This window comes from Narcine bancroftii, chromosome 11 (assembly GCF_036971445.1).
Source record: "Narcine bancroftii isolate sNarBan1 chromosome 11, sNarBan1.hap1, whole genome shotgun sequence".
Classification (NCBI taxonomy): Eukaryota; Metazoa; Chordata; class Chondrichthyes; order Torpediniformes; family Narcinidae; genus Narcine; species Narcine bancroftii.
Window position 1 is genome coordinate 69,554,865 of NC_091479.1, and position 19,767 is coordinate 69,574,631.

Consider the following 19,767-nt stretch of genomic DNA (forward strand, 5'->3'; position numbering starts at 1 on the left):
GTCAGTCTTGCCACTACTTGAAAGAATGTTCCTGCGCTCTGGGATGTCAAATACTCACATGCTGCTTGGACTGGTGATTTTTCGAAGTGTTGACGCAGACTGCTTGCTCTCCCTGGGTGGGTGAAATGGGGCAAAGGTGTGTGCAGTGCGCCAGAGAGATGATCTCGACAGACGCAGAGCAACTTGCCGGCCCATAGCTGACTTCCGCCAGAACCAAGGTGCCACTCGTCAAAATTCCACATGCAGAGAATAATCAAAGCGAACATGATGGCTCATGCCCGAAAACTGATGTGTTACAACTTAGGTTATGTTTCCATGGATACAGTGATTGAGTAAAGGGACCCAATAATCAATTTAAAGATGACATTTTCCTTAATTTACAAAGCTGATTCTCCTGTACACGTCAATAAAAAACAAACACGAGAGGATGCAAGATGAGCTTTACCAAGTTGTTGTTACTCAGACAGCATTTACCATCAATGGCCTCGGATTGTTTTGAAGTATGACTGAAACTCTTACGTTTTTACAGAAAGAATGTAATTTGATGCAACAGGTACGACAGAGATCTCCATCATAAAGTGTCCCAATCACCCTGGTTACAACCACTTCTCACTGCTCCCTTTGTACAGAGGAACAGAAGCCTCAAGTGCTCAAGGACTGTTTTTTTTTCCTTCTCCCAAAAGTAATCAAGCTTCTTGGACCTCCCACATTACCCCAACCATAAACAACTCGGGATCACCAAAAGTTCTGTTTGCATAATTGAAACCTCACTTTTTTTCCCTTGCACTTGACTGTAAATATTTATCCATCTTTATTTTTTTCAAGCTTTGTATATTGTGGCAAATTACCTTGCCCTTGCAGATGTTGCCTGTGTGCCTGCAGCAAGAAAGAATTTGGGTGCCTCTGTACATTGCACTGTACATGACAATATACCACATATTTTGGCGTACAAGTCAACCCTAATTTTAAGGGTTTTATGGTATATCCGGTATACAAGTCAACCCCCATTTTTCAGGCTGTCCGGGCTTCCCAGGATCAACCCAAAATTTTTTTTTTAAAAACACCCCAATAGCAAGTAACAAAGCTGCAAGGAGCCATATAACAATTACAGTTCGGAAACAGGCCATCTCAACCCCTCTAGTTCGCACCAATTTCAGTGATCTCCTCTAGTCCCACCTACTCGCTCTCTGCCCATAACCCTCCAATCCCCTCACATCCATGCACTCATCCAACCTTCTCTTAAATAACAAAATTGACCTGCTGCAACCACCTCTTCGGGAAGGTCATTCCACTCAGCCACCACTCTCTGAGTGAAGAAGCCCCCTCTCATGTTACTTCTAAACTTTTGCCTCCTAACCCTTAACTTATGACCCCTCGTTCCAATCTCTCCTACTCTCAAGGGGAAGAACCTATTCACATCTACTCTATCAGATCCCCCGTCAACCTTCTACGCTCCAATGAATAAAGACCCAGTCTACTCAATCTTTCTTTGTATTCTAGATACTGCAGTCCAGGCAACATTTTAGTAAATCTTCTCTACACCCTCTCTACCTTATTGATATCTTTCCTATAGTTTGTGGACCAGAACTGCACACAGTATTCCAAATTTGGCCTCACCAATGCCTTGAACAGCCTCAATATCACCTCCCAGCTCCTATGTTCTATGCTTTGATTTAAAAAGGCCAGCATACCAAGAGCCTTCTTTACTAAACCCTATCTACATGAGAATCCACTTTCAACGAACCATGAACCATTATTCCAAGATCGCTCTGTTCCTCTGCATTACTCAGTGCCCTCCCCTTCACTGCATACGTACTGTTTTGATTATTCCTCCCAAAATGAAGCACTTCATACTTATCTACATTAAACTCCATCTGCCATCTTTCAGCCCAAGAACTCTGCCTACCAGACGCCAACAGCAACGGCCCACAGAGCTGGAGTGGCAACATCGTGCTCCAGGCAGGAGCAGAAACCTCGGCCTACCAGGCAACGGTGAGACTTCCGGGTCCCAGGTAGGACCAGTCATGGTGGCGCCCAGCGGTGGGGAGGTGTTAGGGAGGTGCTACTAGCATCAACTTGTACGCTGACTGACATTAATCTGGTTTTTTTTGTTGCGAATTTAAGGTCTCAAAAATAAATCCGGTGTATAAGTCAACCCTTCCCCCCTCCCCTTTGAGAATTTTTTTAGGGTTTTACAACTCGGGTGCACCAAGTTATGGTAAAAAGCTGTTTTTCCTTCCAGGCAACTCAACTTGCACAAGTAGTGCAATAATAATGAATGAACAACTAAACAAGTGTAGGGAACTGTGCCGCAATGGTGCAGTGCACGGAGAGGAGTACAAAAATACACCATTTACATATGCATGCTCACTCCAGCCCAGGGGCAAATGCAACACGTGAATAAATGTTGAATTATGCAGATTGGGAAGGTCCCAGGCATTCTCATCAAATAACATGGGTGCCTGCCTCAACATGTACTCCATACAGGACATTGCAGTTCAGGAAAGATTTTATGAAGTAGTTGGTGTACCTGCGTGACTGCAGCAAGGAGGAGTTACAGAGCATCTGTACATTGTATTTATGTACATGACAATAAACTCATTGAATGTTCATGGGCCTCAAGAGTGGAGCACCACAATTACATCAGACTAGTGCTGGGACTAAAAATAATCACTTTGGGAACAGGATATATAGACATTCCCACAACTAGATAATCTATTTGACATTTTAAAAATAGAAGCTTCAATTGAATGGAATTAATCGTTTCCTTGCTACCCAGGACAAGAGAGAATAATCAGAGCAAGGGTTTGATTGTTCAGGGATCACCTCAAGAAGTAATTCTTTCTACAGATCTGTGAACTCCCTCTCACAACTATTGGAGGTTGAGCCAATTTAAAATAAGTTTGAGACTGATGGATTTCCAACAGGCAAGAACGATAAAGGGTCTAGAATCAAGGAGAGTAAAAATCCAAACTAAGCCACAGAACGGGCTAAGTCCAAGAACACACACAATCTATCACCTTCCAATGATCCTCCCCGGCAATGGAGAAGGACAGGCCTTGACAGTCAGCTGTGGCATTAGCCTCACCATCTCCATTGTCCATCCTTCCAATAACCCTCATACAAAGTCAATTCAAATGGTGCTGCACCAGGATTACTGCCAGCATGAAGCAGATGTCAAGAAAGAAAATTCACAAGGGCGTGAATTAAACTTTTTAACTTTTGGACCTGTTATGGACCCTGGACAATTTTATTTTCGGACCAGGGACAGGACTGAACCTACAGGGGAAAGAAAGGATTGTGCACTGCTGTGAAGAATTGAGGTAGCTCTGGGAAAAATTGACAGCTGCTGGGAAAGCAGACAACTATCAGAAGCATGCGAGCCATGCATTAGAAGCCAGTGGGCTCACGGAGAGTGCACCAGCTGCTGTCAACCTCTGTCCACCAATAGGGGGAACTAAAGGCACTTGCTGGGGCAGTTGAAGAGCCCGGTGCATTGAGTTTTTGAATGGGTTGGCAGCTGGTCGGTTTGTTGGAGGGCAGATTGTCAGTGGGAGAAAGGAGACTGAGCTACTTTGTCCGTGGGTGCCAGCACAGTTGTCCTGACAGCAGTTTGTGCCACTCTGATACCCAGAGTTTGCGTGTGTGACCGACCTGGGTTTTCCCAGTCCCCTTCCAAGAGGAGGACCGTGTGATAGGAGTCACTTGACGACCAAAGACAGAGTATTTAGAGGGGAAGACATGTGACAGAAGATCACTTGTTAACCCTAAAGTGGACTTCTAAGACATGAACTAGGAGGTTACTGCATGAAGAAATCAAAGGTGGTTGTTACCACATTCTAAACTCAGGAAAGTCCCAAGTCTACAGTGATCATACATCTACAGTGATCACAGCCATCTGTCTCCACATCCAACTAGAAGACCAATGTGCAACCAAACTAAGAATCCCAAGCCTCGAGACCAGACTTTGCGAGATGTTCCTTTTAAACTTACGGACTTGACATGACTGACAAGGAAGTTTTTTGGTGGGCATTTTGAGTTTGTACTGTAATAGTCTGGGTTTTTCTCCCCCCACGTACACCTTATAAATATCTGTTGTTAATGTAGAGCTGCCATAAGGCTTATGTTCAGGTGTTAAGTTTATTGAGGTAATTCTATTATTGTTAATAAATTTTATGTTAAATTTAACCCATCTGTTTATGCGTCTCTCAATTGCTGCTGGTGAGGTGTAACAGATCCAAAGTCCATAATTAACTGGTGTTTTGAGTTGTGCTTCACCTGGAGCGGGCAGGTCTTGGATGAAAGAACAATGTTCAAAGTCAAGAGTGCACAAGCTTACACCTGGAACATTTTGTGAATAACAGCGAGGTCAGTGAAGGCCCACAATACCATTCCAAGTCAGGATGATGTGAAACCTCAAGGGAACCAGTGATGGAGGTAGTCTCGTAACTTCTTGATCTGCAGAGCTCACAGGGCTGATAAGAGGAAGTGAAGCAGCTTCAGAAAGTTAACAACTGGTTTCTTGTAGTTGGTACACACTGCCGTGACCTGTGGTGGTGCAGGAAGGAACTTTTAGGTTGTTGATCGTATTTGGACAGGGCAATTTGGTTTGTCCTAGAATTTATTTGTCAATTGAGTAGTCATTGAGTTGCAATCGCTGGGGCAGGGGGATGAGCATTTCACAGCACTCCTTGGTCATGCCTCTTTCAGGAGTTCAGTGACTTGCCACAACCATTCAACCTCCAAGAAGGCAAAGCCCAAGAAAGGCATCCTCAATGTGAAGGTAGAGGAAGTGCAAAAGATTCTTAAACTTATTGCCACTGGCTTCCAGAGAAGGGGATGATGTCAAAAGAGAAGCAAGGGCAACGTCCAAAATGCTCAGTTTAGGTAAATTTGTCACAAAATACTTAGTAGGGTGAGAAAGGTTCTTCTATTTAAAGAACACAATTAGATAGTGTAGGATTGCAATGAAAAGATCAATTTGCAACATGTATAGTGTGAGAGCACTGTTGTGGGGTTCATTCAGGAACCTGACAACTGTGGGAAATAAAATATCTTTCAGTGTGTGCTTTTAGACGCTTGTCTTCTCCCTGATGAGAGGTGGGAGAAGAGATTGTCTGGGGTGTAATGATTACTGCAATTTGTTGGCTGTCTTTCCTAGACAGCAGGAGATATAGATAGAGTCCATGGAGGAGAGGGAAGTTTGCATGATGTTCTCAGCTGTATTCACCATCTTCTGTAGCTTCTTTTGATCTTGAGCAGAGTAGCTACCATAACCACACTGTGATGCATCCAGCAAGAAAGCCATCAATGGTGCTCGTGTATTTTGGAAGGACTAACCAAGGTAGGACATAGTAAATGGAAGGGCACTGAGGAGTGTGGAGGAACAAAGCAATCTGGAAATACAGATACAGAATTCCCTAAAAGTGGCATCACATGTAGATGGGGTTGTAAAGAAATCTTTTGGCTCCTTGGCCTTCATAAATCAAACTATTGAAGTCAGAAGTTGGGATGTTATGGTGAGGTTATACAAGACATTGGTGAGGCCAAATTTGGAGTATTGTGTCTAGTTCTGGTCGCCAAACTACAGGAAGGATCATCAAACAGGAAGTAAGATCGAAAGAGTGCAGAGATTTACTCATACTTTGATGAAGGGCTCAAGCACGAAACGTGCGTTATGTACGTTTAACTTTGCTACATAAAGGACACTTTTGACCTGCTGAGCTTCTCCAGCATTTTGTGTTGTGTTTCAGTTCAACCACAGTATCTACAGATTTTTGTGATTTACTTTTTACTTTACTAGAATATTTCCAGGAAAGAGTAAACAGGTTGGGACTTTATTCCTTAGAGCATAGAAAAATGAGGGGAGATTTGATAGAGGTTTACAAAATTATGAGGGAAATAGACAAGAGAAAATGCAAGTAGGCTCTTTCCACTTAAATTGGGAGAAATAAATAAGAGTGGACATGGCTTTAGGGATGAAGGTTTTGGGGGTGGGGTTATTAGGGGGAGTTTGGAACCAGCTGCCATCTGATGTGATAAATGTGAGCTCACTCTTAAATTTTAAGAATAAATTGGATAGATACATGATGAGAGAGGTCTGGAGGGTTATGGAATGGGTGCAGTTCAGTAAGACTAGAGGAATGATGTTTTGGCACAAACTAGAAGGGCTGAATGGCCTATGGTATTTGATGGACAAGGGGTACATGCTGAAGTTCATGAGTCTGAAATGTTTGAAACATTAAAGTATGAAAGATTTAATATATTCAAAAAGGGTCAAAAATTATTCTTTTATCTTTGGTTCAGAGTCATGCTATTTCTTTTAGCGAGGCGTGCAATTTTAAAGAGAAGGATGCTGCTCCACCTACATTCCTTATATTAATACTTTACTACCTTCAATTTTCTTTTAATACCAGTCATATATAGCATCTCACAACGTGGTTAGATTAGGGGTTTGAGTTTTTCTCCTCTACTATTTTCTTCTTTCCTCTTTAAAAAAAAATTATATTATTCATTTTCATCTAAAGATTCATACTAATTAGAATACGAATTATGGATATGATTTATAATTTAAGTATGTTAGTCATATACAGAATGTCTCATTTAGTTTGTGTAAATGTCTATGCTATTTTACTGAATTGTATCCTTTTTGTACATTTTTTATTAAAATATTCTGGAGATAATATTCGAGAGAGAAAACATTTTAAAGAGAGAAAACCATTTGAAAAAGAAAAACCATTTGAAAAAGAAAAACCATTTGAAAAAGAAAAACCATTTGAAAAAGAAAAACCATTTGAAAAAGAAAAACCATTTGAAAAAGAAAAACCATTTGAAAAAGAAAAACCATTTGAAAAAGAAAAACCATTTGAAAAAGAAAAACCATTTGAAAAAGAAAAACCATTTGAAAAAGAAAAACCATTTGAAAAAGAAAAACCATTTGAAAAAGAAAAACCATTTGAAAAAGAAAAACCATTTGAAAAAGAAAAACCATTTGAAAAAGAAAAACCATTTGAAAAAGAAAAACCATTTGAAAAAGAAAAACCATTTGAAAAAGAAAAACCATTTTAAAAACCCATTTTAAAAAGAAAAACATTTTAAAAAGAAAAAAACCTTTTAAAAAGAAAAAAAATTTTAAAAAGAAAAAAACATTTTAAAAAGAAAAACCCATTTTAAAAAGGAAAAAAACATTTTAAAAAGAAAAAAACATTTTAAAAAGAAAAAAATATTTTAAAAAGAATAAAGGGTCAAGTCCAAGCAATAATGAATACATCCTAGCTGTTGAAGAACCATGGGAGAAAAGTGCAAAGGCTCTGGCTAGTTTCTGTCTTCTGTGGCTGCAGGAGCAGAGCCAGAGGATTGCAGGATGAGTAATGTTATACTGTTGTATAGGAAGGACAATACAGGCCACCAGTGGGCCAGCTGTCTTAACTTAGGTAGTGGGAAAATTATTGAAATACATTCCAAAGGGCAGAGTCATCCATCCTCCAAGATTACCAAGGATTTGTTCAGGGAAGGTCACACCCAACTAACTTTATTGATTTCTTTGAGGAAGTGCAAGGAAAGACAAAGTGGATGGTGTATTCGAGAATCCACAGTAGTTTACTTTTTTCTCTTCAAACAGCTGCCAAATAAGCTCATGGAATTCAAGGGAGAGCAGGAAATCAAACCAGAATTGCGTTAGTGTGTGGTTTTGCAGCAGGAATATTGTAAACAGCACTTCCACCACAAGTTCAGACCTCAGGGCAAAATGAAATGGCACATAAAAAACCTCAAAAATTGGTCAACAGTAAGAGGGAAAGCTTCAGGTGACATCAAGTTGAAGACATTAAAACTTCAAGGAATTCTACGAGCAATTATATTGAACTGAGAACGAACGGAAAGAAGACAAAATAGATGAGTTTCTACCCAAAATTGAACTACCAAAATTGCAAGAAGAGGAGCAAAACAAATTAATAAAATCATTTGAAATAGAGGATATATTAAAAAAACTACCGAACAACAAAATGCCGGGAGAGGACGGACTCCCAATAGAATTCTATAAAACCTTAAAGACTCATCAATTCCTCCTCTCCTGGAAGTAATGAACCAAACTGAAGAAACACAAAACATACCAGATTCATGCAAAATAGCAATAATTACAGTAATACCAAAGACGGGGAAAGATCCACTAACACCAGCATCATATAGACCAATATCTCTACTTAACACAGATTATAAGATAATAGCTAAACTATTAGCAAACAGATTGGCGAACTGTGTACCAAAAATAGTAAAACTAGATTAAACTGGATTTATTAAGAAAAGATGAACAACGGACAATATCTGTAAGTTCATTAACTTAATCCATGCAGTACAAGGAAACAAGACTCCAACAGTGGCGGTTGCCTTAGACGCAGAGAAAGCCTTTGACAGAGTAGAATGGAATTATTTATTCAAAGTACTACAGAGGTTCAACCTACCAGAGAAATATATTAATTGGATTAAAGCATTATATAAGGGACCATTGGCAAAGGTGAGAGTGAATGGATATATAAACCAATTTAAATTAAGCAGGTCAACTAGGCACAGATGTCCACTATCTCCCTCACTGTTCGCATTAGCTATAGAACCATTGGCAGAATTGATAAGAACAGAAAATAAAATAAGAGGGATAAAAATAAAAGAGAAGGAATATGAAATCAGTCTATTTGCAGATGACGTCATAGTATACTTAACAGAACCAGAATTATCAATAAAAGAATTACATAAGAAATTGAAGGAATATGGAGAAGAATCGGGGTACAAGATCAACGCAAATAAAAGTGAAGCGATGCTAATGAATTATGCGGATTTCACAAATTTTAAGAAAGAATCACCATTTAAATGGCAAACACAAGCAATCCGATACTTAGGTATTCAACTAGATAATAATCTAGGCCATCTATACAATTTAAATTATCAGCCATAAATGAAGAATTTACAAGACAACTTAGAACATTGGAAAGCTTTACCACCAACACTGATAGGAAAGGTAAATTGCATTAAAATAAATATCTTCCTAAGGATACAATACCTATTCCAATCATTACCAATTCACCCAACAGAGAAATTCTTCAAGGAGCTAAAGAAAATAATAAGGAAATTCTTATGGAAAGGGGGAAACCAAGGATAGCACTAGATAAATTAACAGAATGGTACAAACAAGGGGGCTTACAGCTACCAAACTTTAAGAATTATTATAGAGCAACACAATTAAGATACCTATCAGATTTTTATCAAACAAGGGAAAAACCAGATTGGACCAGATTAGAGCTAGATAAAATAGGGGAGAAGGTACCAGAACATATACTATATAAGTGGGATGAAAAGCTGGTACAACATGGGAATTCACCAGTACTGCACCATCTGCTCAACATTTGGAAGAAGGTTCACGTAGAAAGGAAAAAAACAAATTATCAACTACCAAAATTAATATTGACGTAAAATAAACTTCACAATAAATAACCTTTCCTTTAGACAATGGGAGAGAAAAGGGATCAAAAGAATAGAAAATTGTTTTTCAGAAAATAAATTATTATCTTTTAAACAAATAACTCATGGTACAATGTTTGCATACCACCAACTGAAAACCTACTTGAAGGACAAATTGGGAAGCAGGCTGAGGTTATCAGAAGGAAGCAATTTTGAATATGTGATTACAGACACAATGATAATTAAAAGATTTATAACAAACATGTACATCAAACTGCAAGAGAAAGAGAATGAGGAAACAAGCTTAAACCTAAACAAAAATGGGAACAAGATCTAAACATAACGATAAAGAATGAAACATGGGAAAAGCTATGCTCCGGAACTATGAGAAATACAATAAACACGAGGTTACGCATGATACAATATAATTGGTTACACAGGCTATATATCACACTCCAAAAGTTAAATAAATGGGACCCAACAGTATCAGACAGATGTTTTCGCTGTAAGAAGGTAACGGGAACAACAGTACATTCAATTTGGGCATGTGAGAAAGTGGAAAAGTTTTGGGAAGATCTAAATCAGGTATTAAATAAAATCACAAAAAGCAATATACCAAAAAATCCAGAGATCTTTCTTCTAAGTAATATAAGAAGTAAAGAACTTGGACTTGATTTGGATGGAGCACAAAAAAGATTTATTATGATAGCCTTAGCTGTAGCAAAAAAAATGTATTATGTCAACCTGGAAATCAGAAGATAGCCTGAGAATACAGCAATGGTACATAGAAATGAATAAATGTATTCCATTGGAAAAAATAACATAAAATTTAAGAAATAACATCACAGTATTCAAACAAATTTGGGAACCGTACATGGAACACAACAGAGAAGTCCTACCGCGGACCTCCACCGCCTAAAATGACAGAAGGAGAAGAAGACGAAATGAACTGACCCAGTGTGTAAAAGTAGATGACACAAATTTCTTGTTTATTTTCATTGTGTGATGACATTGTTTAATGGGATTAATGTATCATATATGTTGAACATTGAGTGGGTGGGGAGGGTGGGGTGAAGGAGGGAGGGAAGGGAGGGGGAAAAAGGGGAGAAAATGACACTTTGTATATTCAAGAGGGAAATGTTTGTATGTATTTTGGTCAGTATGGTTCATAGTGTGAAAAAAAAAGTTGGACATTTGATCAGTTGGAGAGAAAAGTGGCAAATAGAATTTAATCCAAAGAACTAAGGGATTTAGGGAGATGCAAAAAGGCAAGGGAATGTCTAATAAATTGGAGGGAGGATGTGGAGCAAAATGAGCTTGCAGTGTTGATGTGAAGACACTTGGAAGACAACAGGACTGGTTAATAAAATGGTTGAACAGGTATACAAGATATATTCCTTTGTAGCGGAGGCATAGAGTGGAAGGGTAGGAAGGTTACTTTAGAACTGCATACAGCATAGTTAGACTACAGCTCAAATACAATGCACAGTTCCCGTCACCACACAAAGCAAAGACCTGGTTGCATTGGAGAGGATGAAGAAGGAGGTTCACAAGGAATTTGTTAGGACTGGAAAAATAACATCTATGAGGAAAGATTGAATGAGTTATGGTTGTTTTCTTTGAGACATAAAGGTTTGAGGTGATAAAATCATGCCGGCCCTGATCCAACAGATGATGTGTGACATTCTGATCGCTCAGCTTTGGAGCAATGTCGTAACAGCAGATCCTCGGTAAGGGCCCTCCACAGACCCTCCAGAACAGCAGGTTCTCACTACATCTTCACAATGACTGCAAGCATCTGCCAGCCCCACCATTCATCAATATTCTGGCTGATATTCTTCCTCAACCCCATTCTCCTGCATTAACCTCAATTGTCTGAACATCAAAAGATCTATCAACCATTAATCACAATGTGAAAATGGGAATTGGTAGACATTTTATGAAGAGCTCATGATCAAACGTGAAACATCAATAAAGCCTGGTGCTGGGGCAATGAATAGTTTATATTGTTTGACTAATAACTTCTTTTGAGACGCGGTCGGAGCCATCTTGCATTTTAAACAATGAATTGAGAATGATAGACTTCCTATAGATGACAAAAGAAAGATGAGCACCACTTAAGACCCTATCTTTACAGAATACAAAATAAATATAAACATGCTCTTTAAAAGTGTTACGATGCATTAAAAAAAACAAGAAAAAGTTGAAATTCCTGAAAGAAAATGTCAGCCAACTCAGAAGCTGATTGGCTTTGAAACGACAAAAAAGCAGGCGTGGAAACAACAACCAGTCTTTATTGGAACAGTGCACAGCATGGAACCACGGTTCCCTAAAATGTATTTGTATATACAGCCTATGTATTTGTTCAAAAAGAAATCAAGATGGATTTTGGGGCAACTTCACAGACATGGGTGACAAATCAACAACTAATGAGGAGAGCATAGCAACTCTGACAGTTCAGCAAGAGAGATTATTCCATGATCTTTGAGGAGCATCACATGACCATCTGAATTTATCATTTGTGCAAGTGCGATGTACAGATACAGTTAAAGCCTTTTGCTGCAACTTTTCGGGTACATAACGCTAGACTTGTTGAGGTAGGTGGTTTATCCAATTGTCCAGTCTTTTCTTCAACCACATGAACATGGAGTCATTCAGCACAGATCAGGCTCTTTTACCTAACACACCAACAATAATTGAAGCATATTCACACATAAGGCTTCTGGACCTTCTGAAGAGAGCCCAATTTTTCTGCCACTGTGAGCTGTACAGCAAAGTTTAAACTGGCAAGCAGCTCAACCTGTTCCATCCACTAAGAGACAGCAGCTCCTTAGAACCTCTCAGGTCCCAAAACTCAAGTGGGATAAACCAGGACAGGAGATCAATAAAATGGAAGGGGTGCAGAGAAGATTCACCAGGATGTTATTACAGTTACAGGAAGAGGTTGGAAAGACTGGGTGTGGGATGCTGAGCGGTGACTTTAGAGGTTTAGAAAATCATGAGGGTCATGGACAACGTGAATACTCAGTCTTTTTCCCAGGGTAGATGGTTCTAGAACTGGAGAGCAAAGATTGGGGGGAAGGGGGGGGGAGGGGGTGAAAGATCCAAGAGGGACAACTCTTTCATTTAGAGGATGGTCTGTTTATGGAATAAGTTAACCAGAGGAAGATAAAGAAGCAGACTCAATAACAACATTCTAAAGATATTTGAATAGAAATATAGATAGATATGGAGGCAGATGGATGAGCCCATAATGGACTAGGTAAAAGCCTGTTCTGTACTGCATGATTCCAGTTGGATAACGTAGATGGTTGCTGCACCAAAGTACTCTTTCCTTCAAAGCTGAGGAGTCAAATTCAACAACAAATGCAAAATGAATAATTGTGGAAAAAGGAAATCTTGTTGGATATACATTATAAAATATTCATGGGCTGTGGTCAAGTGTCTCTTCATTACAGTTTCATGCAACTTTGCACATGAGGAGTGTTGACTGAAGTGATAACCTGCGTGGAACATCTCTCGATGAAGGGCTCAAGCCTGAAACATTGGTAATGCATCTTTATGATATAAAGTACATTCTTTGACCTGCTGAATTTCCCCAGGTTTGTGTTTTTACTTCAATCACGGTGTCTGCTGACTTTTGTGTTTTACTCCTGGAACATCTCTTGAACCACCCCTTGTCACATTAATCATCTGACACCAAAAGGCCTATCTGCATGATGGTTACATCACTTTTTTCTCTTACAGTATTTTATCTATGTATTTATTGTGTTTTTAAGTGACTTTTTCCTCATTAAATACCTGTTTGGCTGTAGCAAAATATTGGTGCATGTGTATTGTTGAATGTGTATGGTGTGATGGATTACATTATATTTTATATTGTGTATAGATAGGTTTTAAAGGAGATAAATTGTGGGCTTATTTAGTGTAGGTCACAAACAAACATATCACAAAACAGATCTCATTTAAAATGCCAGAGCTCTGCTCAAGCCAGACAGTTCAGGCTCCGGGTACCTTTGCAAAAACTTTGCCTATAGAGACTTCACAAGAAGGTATTAATTGGACATGCTATGGAGTAATGGATTATTGTTTTGGAAAGCAACAGATGAATGGACTTGGAAGATTAGGTCTTGTGCCGCAGTCTGTCTGAATGCAGTTGGCTGTTCCAAGAGGGTCATATGGTTTTCATAAAGAGAGAATTCAGTTCTACGGTTCAGCAGCAGCAGCAGCTGGGTCTGGAACAGGACAAGCTGGAAAGCTTGTGGAAAAACCCCATTTTGAAGACGGGTTGTGAGCTCTTACTTCAGCCTGTTCAAAGGCCTTGTGGTCCATACAAGGGGAGAGGACTGGCTGTATAATGGTTCACTTGAAATAATGGAAACAAAAAGGAACTCTGTGGTGACCTGAAAGAAAGAGGTTATCATCTGAAAAACCCTATGGGGCAAGTTTCTTCGGTAAGACACTGAAATGGCTGATCAGAAGGAATCAGTTTGTGTCCAACAAGTAACAAATCTCTCTCTGAAAATCTACAATAACCTTCCTGAGTGGTAACCATTTACCTTTCAAGCACCAAAGTCTGGTGAAGATTCATAAATGTTAAATTCTGTGCACAGTATAAGAATTGCCTGATACCAGTGAACCTACATACATGTGCATTTAGAATTAGAAGGGGGTTAAATTAATAGTAATAAGTTAAAGTTTGATCCGGTTTTCACATTTAAAGATAACTAAAATGAACCTTTGTATAAGTAACCATTTGTCTTGGTAAATTTTTATTGTTGCTGGGTTTTGCGGTCCTCTGGGCTCATAACAATGGCAATAAACTAATTGTCAAACATCTAAACGTTTCCAAGAAGTGATTCTTTGCAAAGCATAACAACCAATGGCAAGTTGCAGTATTATTGGCCAATAAAACACAAAGGTAACAAGCAAAGCAAATCTTAGAGAAAAAAATAACTATTAGCCCTTTACAGGATAGCTCAGCAAACAAACACAAACTTGGAAATTCCACTTGAATGTGAAATTTGCAATGATATAAAGTCAACCAGCTGGAAGGAAAGACTCGAAATCATTCAATATACCAACTAATACAAATCGCAAAGCTTTGAAATATTATCAAACCAAACAGAACCACACATTATAACACAATCACATTTTCTTCTTCGTGACTCAGCTACTTGACATGTTCTAATGCTTTACAGAGGTGTGAGAAGTCCAGAACATGATTCATCCTACTTTAATGTGCGTGATAGCCATCATCAGTAAGGGGAATACATTGCCACAAGCAAATTCAGCCAAATGTTATAAATGCAGAAAGTCTGAAACATCTCAGAGAGACAGAGGTCCATTCAGATCATCAGAAGTTAATTCCCCCCCCCCAAAGAAAAAAAGTTAATTTTGAAGTGAGCGTAACTGTAAATGCTTTGAACTTTAATATTTTATAGATACAAACACAAAAATAATTATTTTCCCTTCCAGACTATGTTTAATTTTATTCCTTTTCTTTTTGTTGGTGAAGACCAGACGATTAATTTTTGTTTATAAATTCTCAGGATAGGCTGTCCAGTTTCTTTTTTTTTTAGATTAGGTGGGGTATTATAATATTTATTTTATTAATAAAAAGGTTTCAGGTCGATGAGATGAGAGCGTATTCGTTAATCGTGCTGTCATGTAATTGTGATATCATATGATGTCATATAGGGATATTTTTCCCTTTTTAATTATGTATCTTATTCTCCTCATGTATTGTTTACTTATATGCTTCATTAAAAAGATTGAAAAAGAAAGACAACAAAAAAAAAAGATGAAATGGCTCCAGGTTAACAAAGGTGATGACAATAATGTAAACTGAACCAGCCAGTGATTAATGGTTCTGGAAGACAAAACCCTAATGGTAAAATGAGCGTAGAAGGCTACAAGAGGCAGGGAGTGCCGACAGTGAGGGATTCTGCTCATCCACCAATTCATGACAAAGTACTGATGGGAAACCCAAGAACTACAGCATGGGAGCTCCTGTTTCCCTGATGGAATCAAGGCAGAAGCTGCAAATTGAGCACACACACTTCCTTCAGGGTAATTACTGGCAGATGGATACGAGGCTCTGACTGTCATTTTTGGGATATTGGCAGGATAACAGAACACAAATTTGCTACGTTGTCTCCCCCAATGATGGGCCACCTTGCCTTCAACACAAGATTATCCCACTGCACATTAAAGAGTAATGTATCATCTTTGCTGTTTAATGATGCAGAGCAAGGCATCTTCTACTGCAGGTTGTGACTAAAAGATCTCCAAAACCTGCAGACAGTCTTATGCTTTCCAGTGATGCTGCTTGACACTTTGCCTTTAGCTCCTCTCACCTCCTGGTTGTATGGACCACAAACTAGCATTACTGCAGTTCTTTTCAATCTCCCCATTGGCCAGACTCGCTGACAGAGCCCTAGCTGTTGATGGATTAGATTGGCCAAGGTTCTACTGCTGACCATCTTGCATTCAAATGAGTAATCTGTGAGATTTTGTGTTGGTAAATCGAGGCCATCTGGTGGGGTCTCAATAGGTACTGGTCCTAAGGACATCAGTGCTCAACATCAGGACCTGGTCATGTGGATACAGCAACCAGTCATTGCGTGCATTGGGTTGGGACTGAGGGAGGCAGAAAAGATCTCCCGAAGTACTGTCCCCCATTTAAACTGGGTGTAAGTGTACTTCATCCAGCTGGGAATGATCCTGTCCTGTTGAGGTGGTGTAAGTGCTGCCTGCTTTTGTCACTTGCTGGCAGTGGTAATTATCTGCAAATATTCAACCATCATTTATTTTCATAAATAGACTACATGGTATCCTCCACCATCTGCAGATAATGGTGATTTGCAATGGGATACACCACGTGGTATTACTACCTCTGAGATCACAGCCATAGCCACTTAGGTGAGTGGTGAATTGATTGGCAAGTTCTTGTTGCTGGTCCTCATGAATAGCAACACCGAGGAAATTAGAGTCACTGTACCCCTTTCCAAGTTTCCCCACCAGCTTCAAGGAAGCAGGCAGACAAGACGAGCACTGAAGTGCCACCTTCCAATCCCCAACATAAGATATTTTCTTAAAAGTTGCAATAGTATCTGCCTCAACCATCTCCTTTGGCAGCTCATTCCATACACTCACTGTCCTCTAGGTCAATACCCCAACTATGGTTTGGGAGGGGGGGGGGGGGAGAGTCATTTTGACCATTTAATCATTCTGTGCACTCAAGTGTTAGAAACTTCCATCAGCTCTCCTGGTGTACTTTATATCACAGACCACAGGAAGGCACCGAGAAACACATACCCTTTCAATTTTTTTTGTCTCATCTTTTCACTCAAATATTAAATGTACCAACAGCATGCATAAATCTTATCAATCTGCTTAGGCTTGAACACCAGAAGCCTTGCCTTCTTCACTGACATTGGCCACTACACTGCTGCGCCTTGTATCATCTACCCAGACATACCCAGCTAACACAGTATCATACTCTTCACACTGCAATGAAGGCAAATCAAAGACAATTTACTGCAAGAAATCATCCAAGAATGATCCAACTTCATCACTGGAATTAAGACTTTTATACATTTCAGATGTTTACACCATAAACCTGAAGTGCCATCAAAGCGATGCTATGTTAGCTGGGCATGGACACACCTGACAATTGGATATAGTGAGAGGAGTGAAACTCAAAAGTCTGCAGATGCTGTGATTGTAGTAAAAACACAGATGCTGGAGGAACTCTACCAGTCTGACAGCATCCATAGGAGGTAAAGATATACTCCTACAAATTCAGGCCTGAGCCTTTCTTCAAGGTAACTCAAGATCCACAAACCCAATCATCCCAGCAGACCCACTGTTTCCACATACTCCTGACCCACAGAACTGGAATCCGCTTCCGTCGACTCAGTTTTGTTCCTGCCTGGTCCAGTCCCTCCCTCCCCACATCCACGCCCTCTTTCACTTCAACAACTTCCAGTTCCCTGAATGCAACTGCCTAGTGTTTAACATGGACATCCAATAACTATACAACTCCTTCCCTATGACAAAGGTCTCAGAGCTCTTTGTTTCTTTCTCAACAACAGACCCAACCAGTTCCCCTCCACTGGCTGGCAAAACTTGTCCTCATCCTCAATAACTTCTCTTTGGACTCATCCCACTTTCATACCTCGACTCAGGCCCGAAACATCAGTATTATATCTTTACCTCTGCTTCTTGTCTGGCTGAGTTCCTCCAGCATCTGTATTTTTAATTGAATTCCAGTGGCCTGTTTGAGAACAAATGATCTCAAAACGAGACCAGAAAAAAATGCACAACAGGGTGTCTACAGCTCATCATCTAGCTGTATGCCAGCAAGAGTGAAGCAGATCGTCAGTGGCAAATAATCTCAAAGGCTTGGTGAAAAAGCACACTCTCACTGCTCCCTGGAGTGTCCCAACAACCCTTCTCACAGCTTGGAGCAGGCAGACACCAAGAAATATCAATTAACGATTATAAGACGAAAGGTGTTTGCACAAATTTGCAGAGCAAGTGATTTCACTGTTCGATTTCGATCTCTCTTTATCTTTGTTGGCTTATCATTAAGCTGCAGATGTTGGAACAAACATCACGAGACCCCTATCCTCTACTCACAACCTCTTCTCACTTCAGGTAGAAGATACAGAAGTCTAAAGTGCAGCAGTTCAAGACCAGCTTTGACCCAACGAATATCAGGCCCTTAAACTTCCCCATAACACCTGAGCCATCATAAACTACCACGCAACCAAAGATCTTGCTATACTACTGATTCAGCTTTTTTAAAAAAAAACTGTAAATAATTATTACTTCTTTCTCTCTATTATGCAATCACGTTTCTCTTCTTGTATGTTGTATTTAATGTGCCAGGGAAACTGACAATGAACGTCAGAAGATAAGGCACATGACAAGATCTCAAATAAAACAACAAAATGCAGGAAACAAGTTTGGCAGCATCTGTGGAAATAGAACCTGTCAATATTTCAGGTTAAAGATTTTGCCAGAACTGACAACATGAGAAAGCAGTTGTGTTTTGATTTGCAGATGGGGAAGGGGGTGAATCAGACAGAGAATGAGACCAAGGCTGCGGAGGTGATGTCAACATTTAGAGATGCTGATTAACAGATTAACAAGGGCAGTTAGAAAAAGCAGACAGAGAAACACACGAGGCTGCAAAACACGTTTCAGAGGGTTTGCTGAAGGAGAATGCTGGAAATGGTCAAATCGGTGTCTGTGGAGCAGGAGAAATGGAGTTTACATTGCAGCTGGAAAACGTACAGCCGAGTCTCCCACCTCTGATATAAAGATGGGAGTTGACGGTCATAAACAGAAGTGTGATGGACAGATAAACCAAAATTCTTGCTTGCTGTAGCCACACAAATACTGTATGCAAGATAAACCAACCACAATGGTACTAATTAAATTACAAATGACAGAAAAAGAGATAAAAGAATAAATATCTATTCAGATGCAGTTAGTGCAATAAAAATTGGATTTCAGGCTTCTGTATCTTCTGTCCCAAGGCAGCAGGAAGAGGTTGTCATCAGGGCAATGGGGATCCCTTCTGATGTTGGCTGCCCTTGAGGTAGATGTCTTCAATGATTTGTACTGCCTCATGCCCTTCTTCACTGTCAGTCCCTTAATTAAATATTCCAATTTCCATTCCTTCATTCTTTTCCTTGACCTGAAAGTGCAGTGGTGTGCATCTCCTGACTTTTCTCCACTCCTGGCTGGATTCACCCTGAGCAGGAAGCTGAGAAAAGTCACGGTCTCGCACCTGGTGGAGTGGCAGAGGGCAAGGGTGCACTTGGGTAGCATTATACCTTGGTATCTCACTTATAACTCAAGACGTATTCCCAGGAATGAGAGTTCTAGGGAAAGCAACATGGGGATCTTCACAGCATGTGATGGTTTCTCTGGAGATTGCTGAACAGGAATGGCTCCTCCCAAGAGTGCAAGAAACTGCAGAGGGTTGTGTACGTGAGTCATACCTTCACATGCACTGCCCTCTCCTCCATCGATGCCACCTGAAACACCCACTGCCTTGGAAAAGCAGCCAACACATCGAGAGACATCTCATGCTGGCCACGCTCTCTTCTCCCATCTGGAAGAAGATTCACGAGTATGGGATCACGCCCGGCTAGATTATCAGTAGCAGATTACTGCTCAATTATCATACTGCCATTATCAGACTTTGAATTAACCTCACACAAGTAAAATAGAGCTGCTTTTGCTCTGTTCTAACTGTGTTGTATGGGTTGACCAACTGCATTGATTGATGAAACACAT

General features: G+C 39.8%; 1 protein-coding gene across 5 annotated transcripts in view; it reads right to left on the bottom strand.

Moving 5' to 3' along the window:
• Positions 1 to 19,767, bottom strand: part of yaf2 (YY1 associated factor 2) — a 117,988-nt gene that overhangs the window by 45,424 nt on the left and 52,797 nt on the right. Inside the window, exon 1 of one of the 5 annotated variants that reach the window (XM_069903299.1) lies at positions 59 to 198. The exons of the other annotated variants lie outside the window; for them this stretch is intronic. Within the exon in view, the coding sequence (XP_069759400.1) occupies positions 59 to 195 (137 nt within the window). The 5' untranslated portion in view covers positions 196 to 198. Of the gene's footprint in view, positions 1 to 58; positions 199 to 19,767 lie in introns of those variants that run through there. 5 annotated transcript variants of the gene reach the window in all.